Source organism: Centrocercus urophasianus, unplaced genomic scaffold (genome assembly GCF_019232065.1).
Source record: "Centrocercus urophasianus isolate 14NV4802_14NV808 unplaced genomic scaffold, USGS_Curo_1.0 seq_23, whole genome shotgun sequence".
Taxonomy (NCBI): Eukaryota; Metazoa; Chordata; class Aves; order Galliformes; family Phasianidae; genus Centrocercus; species Centrocercus urophasianus.
Window position 1 is genome coordinate 786836 of NW_024884789.1, and position 4828 is coordinate 791663.

Here is a 4828-nt window from a genome sequence, read left to right on the forward strand (position 1 = left end):
GGGGGACCTCGGGGGGTTTGTGCCATGCTCCATCCCTTCCTGCTTTGCAAGCCTGCACTTTTAATTACTTTTGGCACTTTAAGAACAGAATCACAAATTCCCTGAGGTTGGAAAAAGACTCCAAGGTCCCCAACCCCAACCCAATCCACCCCAGCCATGCCCACATCCCTCAGTGCTGCAGCCCTGTGGTTCTGAACAGCCCGAGGGATGGGGACCAGCCCCGCTGCCAAGGCAGCCTGTGTCAATTCATTACTTCTCTCTTGGAAAAGAAACTGTTCCTCTGTATCCAACCCAAACACAGCCTAAGGCCATTACCTGGACACAGAGCCATAGAGCAGTGTTGGAAAAGATCCTCCAGGATCCCCAACCCCACCCCTATCCCCGACTTCAGTCCTCCCCTCCCTGCACCACAGGGTAAGGAGATACCCGACACAGCCACCTGATCCCCTCCTTTGCCATCATAGAGACTTTTGGCTTTTAATTAGAGTTCAAGGAGTGCTTTTCGCTCTACGACAAGAACCACAAAGGGAAGATCAGGGCTGCAGACCTGCTGACTGTGATGCGCTGCCTGGGGGTCAGCCCCACGCCGGCTGAGGCACAGCGGCACCTGCACCTGCACAAGATCGGTGAGTCCCAAACACACATCCCAAAATCAGCCCACCAGTCCCAAACACACATCCCAAAATGGGTCTGAGAGGGAGGGCACAGGGAGCGAAGCTGGCTGATGCTAGCAGGAGACGGCTGGGGGTATTTTGTGGTTAAAACGTTGATTTTGTGGAGTTGGGAGATGATGGGAAAGGAGGAGGGGGCTGGGTGTCACTGTGCGCCCCAGGACTTGGCACATAGAGGGGGAGTTCCGAGCTGGGCAAAAGAGAACAGCTGTACGTGGGCTGTGGGAACCACCAGCAGTGCTGCCCCTGTCAGACAAAAACCAGAAGGAGCCCCAAGAAGGGAAGATGGGGGATGTGGGAAGTGGTAGAACTACCCCAGAATCCAGAGCTGAGCTTTTCTCTCCCTTCTGCCAGAGCGCAATGCAGAGCTGGACTTCTCCACCTTCCTCAACATCATGTACAGGCAGATGAAGCAGGAGGAGCCTGAGAAGGAGATCCTGACGGCGCTGGCCATGATCGATCGGGAGAAGCGAGGGCTGATCTCTGCTGCTGAGCTGAGGGCAAAGCTGACACGACTGGGGGAGAAACTGTCCGAGGAAGAGGGTATGGCAGCTTCTGACCTCCCACTCCTTCTCTTCCCCGTCCCCCTGTCCCATGCATGCACACAGAGCGCTCTCACAGCCTCATTAGCGTGCTGTTAATTACACACCCATCAGCGTGGGCTCACCATGCTGCTGCCAACCCACGGCCACCACCACTCGTCCAAACAACGCAGAAGGACAGCAGTTAAAAGCACCTGATGCTGACCTGACCCCATCCCACCTCAGCTGTGCTGTAACTCAATGCGCTCTGACCCAGTGAGAACCGACCCTTTCTCCCCTCCCCACGTTACTTGAGTGTTCTGAGAATCGTTCATTACTTTTCAATTGAAGAATTAATTACACCAGCAGGACGTTCTCTTTGAGAGGAGGAGCTGAGTGCTCAGCCTGCTCACAAGAGCCATACTCAGGTCCAGTAACCGCAGACTGGACGGCACCTCCAACAGAGCCTGACCACCTCACAAACCCACGTCCCATGTTCCTTTTTGTTCAAGCAGCACAGTACCACTGACCTACACCCAATACAGCCTTGTATTTCCTTCTGTTTCCTTGCAGTCGATGACCTGCTGAAAGAAGCCAAAATCGGGCCAAACGGCACAATTAAATACGAAGAGTTCACCCACACCATTTGCCTCCCCGCAGTCGATTACTGACAGCAGGAGGGGTTTGCGAGCAGCAGGACCTGCAACTTCTCTTCACTCCATCTTTCCTCATCACCACCTGCACTCAGGAATCATCATTTGCCTTTGGGAACCCAGGGGCTGCCTTGGCTGCGCTTCCCCAGGACCCCAGAGAAGCGCTCTCTCAAAATGCGAGCTGATACTGAAATAAATGAGGTGTGACGTTCCCACGTGGCAAAAGCATCGTGCTTCACACCCCTTCTTATCATACAGCAAACCTACAGCCACGTCCTGCTGCGCTCACACTGCCAGGCCCCGCAGCCTGACCCAGCAGCAGAGCTCCCGGCCACATGCTGCCAACAGCAGTGCTGCACATAGAAGGGGTGCAGCTGGGTGCAATGCCTGCTGGCTGCAGGGGATGCTGCCAGCCTCAAAGTGTGGCAGTTCTCATTCCCCCCTCCTGCAGCGTCGCACTCTGCTCAGGTGCAGCATCGCACAGGTCGGCTCTGTGCTGTTCAGTTGCCCCTGCGTTCAGGCAGCACCTGGGTCTGCTGCTGAGCACTGGGCTGGGCTGGAACACATTCCTGCAGGCGTCTGGCAGGGAAAACAGGCTATGGAAATCCAGCTTTCCATAATAGCAAAAAAAAAAATACAACACCAAGCAAAAACGCATCTCTAGACTGCTCAAAGCTGAGGTGATGCAGGGCAGTCAGTGTTCATCCCACCTGCAGCATGGCAGCACACAGCAGAGCCCTGAAGCCCAAGCAGGGCTGGACTCAGTGCACGCCCCCACCGCCTCCTGCTGCCTCTCCCTCTTCTCATTCATTCTGCAGCAACCAACACTCCCTGCTCCATCTGTGAGACAGCCAGCAGGGAAACCCTCACAGCAAGTCAGTGCAGTGCCTTCAGGCTCTCAAAGGCACGCAGCACAGCTCCAACGCCATCACACAACCTGTGAAGTCAGGCAGGAACTCCAGCAGCACAGCACTGCTTAGAAAGCAAAGCACCAGCAGGCTCTTCCAGCACCCCAGCAGCACGGCCACAGCTGCAAAGCAGCAGCAGGAATCACCCCATGCTACAGCAGCAAAGCATTCCTGCTCACAGGGACCTGGGCCACCAAAGACCCCCAGCCCCCCCCCTGCTGCGTGTGGCTGTAGGAAACACAATGTAGCCGAATGCTTTTTATTACATCTAAAGAGTTCTACATAAACAGGTAACATTCAATAGGTAAACCATTTGTTTTTTTTTTTTCCAATGCATATAATAAATATTTTCACTTGGTACTTTTATACAAACTGACATTGGTCTACTATACATCTTTAAAAGCCATGTACTGGTTTGGCATGCCGTATGGAAACTATGAGAAAGTTTTAAGGCAATGAATGACAGATCTGAGTTAATGGTCATTTTAATATTCTGCTTATATACATTTTTTTTCCCTTTGTTAATTAAAACAATTAACAGCAGCACTTTGGGGGACCACCAGCAATTTTCCCTTGTTAGAAATCTAAGCTCTGTTAAAAAAAAGGAAAAAAACCCAAAACAGTTACACTGACAAAACAAAACCCTTTCTGAATATATTTAAAATGTGCTTCAAACCCTGAAATGTGAACCCGCAGGGAGGAATTCCCATCCCACTGCTCTCCCCACAGCGCTGCGTATGGGGGCCGCCCCACAGCCGCCCCTCAGGCACCCTGCATGGGGGGCAGCGGGTCGGCCTGGAGCCACGACTGCAGCGCTGATGGCGGCAGCACAACGCTCTCAATGCAACCTGTGCACACTGCAGTTCCAAGCTGTGGTTTATTCCCTTCCAACGCAGCACTGATGCCCACCAGCACCCAAAGCCACGTCCGGCCCACGCTGTGCGCGCACCCTGACCCCACGCAGGGCTCCCACCCCCAGCCCTCCCCTGCAGGAGCTCGGGGACGTGAACCACAGAGCGTGGCCACCCAGCATCAGCAGGCAGCGCTTTGCAGCTCTTCTCAGCCACGTGACGGCGCGGATCGGAGCTCCGTTTGCAGGGAACTTTGAGAACTCAGACTGAGACTTCTACCAAGTCACGTTAGCTGTGGTCAGAGGCACAGAGATGATCGACTATACAGCACAGCCCAGCGTGAGACACGAACACTCAAAGCATACGGGATTCACACCGCAAAGAGTTTCGGGAACGTTTCTCTCCCTTCTTTGCAGAGCAACGAGGTCGGAGACGGCGGCAGCAAACCGAGCAGCCTTCCTTCCCTCCGGGGCCACGCAGGAGGAGTGCAAGACATCACCAGGCCGCCTCACTCTCCAAGCGCGGGCAGCGAGGTGCCGCATCCTGTCTTACCACGCTTGCCACAAGAACAAGAAAGATTTCAATACCGTGGTGCAAACGGACGCAGGCTGCTCCTCTGCTCCTCTTCAGCACACTGCTCAGTCAGTGGGACATCGCCTCGCTGCGCTCTGCCAACGTCTCTGGCTGCTCTGCTTTACAAGAGGCGCGGACGGGACGCGGCTGCTCTGCGGCACGGGGCAGCACGCACGGCTAAAATGCACCAGACATATTCCTCATGGGGGTTTAATCACTTCGAAATCAGACTGAGTTTAAAAAATAAGTATTTCCCATTTTCTATCCTTTTATTTTATTTTTTTTTTAACTGACATTTAATAAATTATAAAATTGGTGTATGGTGAAATATATATATATATATCAGCCAGATATGTATGAAATACACATGCATGGGAAAAACTATTTAACTCACTTTTAACTCACACACACGGATCTATAAATACATATATACACACACATATACATATAAACACAAACGTTTGTTTTCAAAATTCAAGTCAACTATTTAGTGGCAGAGGGATGCTGTAAAAACACTAAAAACAATTTTGATGCCACATAATCATGTGAACCTTTCAAAGAACCATACAACTGATCATACAGCAATACCTAATGCTACTTGGATTAACGTGTTTTTCTTCTTTTTTTTTTGTCATTTTTCTTTTTTTTTTT

At 52.0% G+C, this 4828-nt stretch overlaps 1 protein-coding gene across 1 annotated transcript; it reads left to right on the forward strand.

Moving 5' to 3' along the window:
- Window positions 1-436: 436 nt before the first annotated feature.
- CALML4 (calmodulin like 4) lies at window positions 437-2057 on the forward strand. The gene is made up of 3 exons (XM_042824745.1): window positions 437-626; window positions 1026-1214; window positions 1766-2057. Exons 1-3 carry the CDS (start codon window positions 560-562, stop codon window positions 1861-1863), a joined length of 354 nt encoding a protein of 117 aa, XP_042680679.1. The 5' UTR covers window positions 437-559; the 3' UTR covers window positions 1864-2057.
- Window positions 2058-4828: the final 2771 nt, after the last annotated feature.

Excerpts from the sequence above, each read along its gene's own strand:
- CALML4 (XM_042824745.1), top strand. The coding sequence starts at position 560 with ATGCGCTGCCTGGGGGTCAGCCCCACGCCGGCTGAGGCACAGCGGCAC. Across the intron at positions 627-1,025 it reads CCTGCACCTGCACAAGATCG|AGCGCAATGCAGAGCTGGAC; the intron begins GTGAGTCCCAAA and ends CCCTTCTGCCAG. Across the intron at positions 1,215-1,765 it reads GAAACTGTCCGAGGAAGAGG|TCGATGACCTGCTGAAAGAA; the intron begins GTATGGCAGCTT and ends GTTTCCTTGCAG.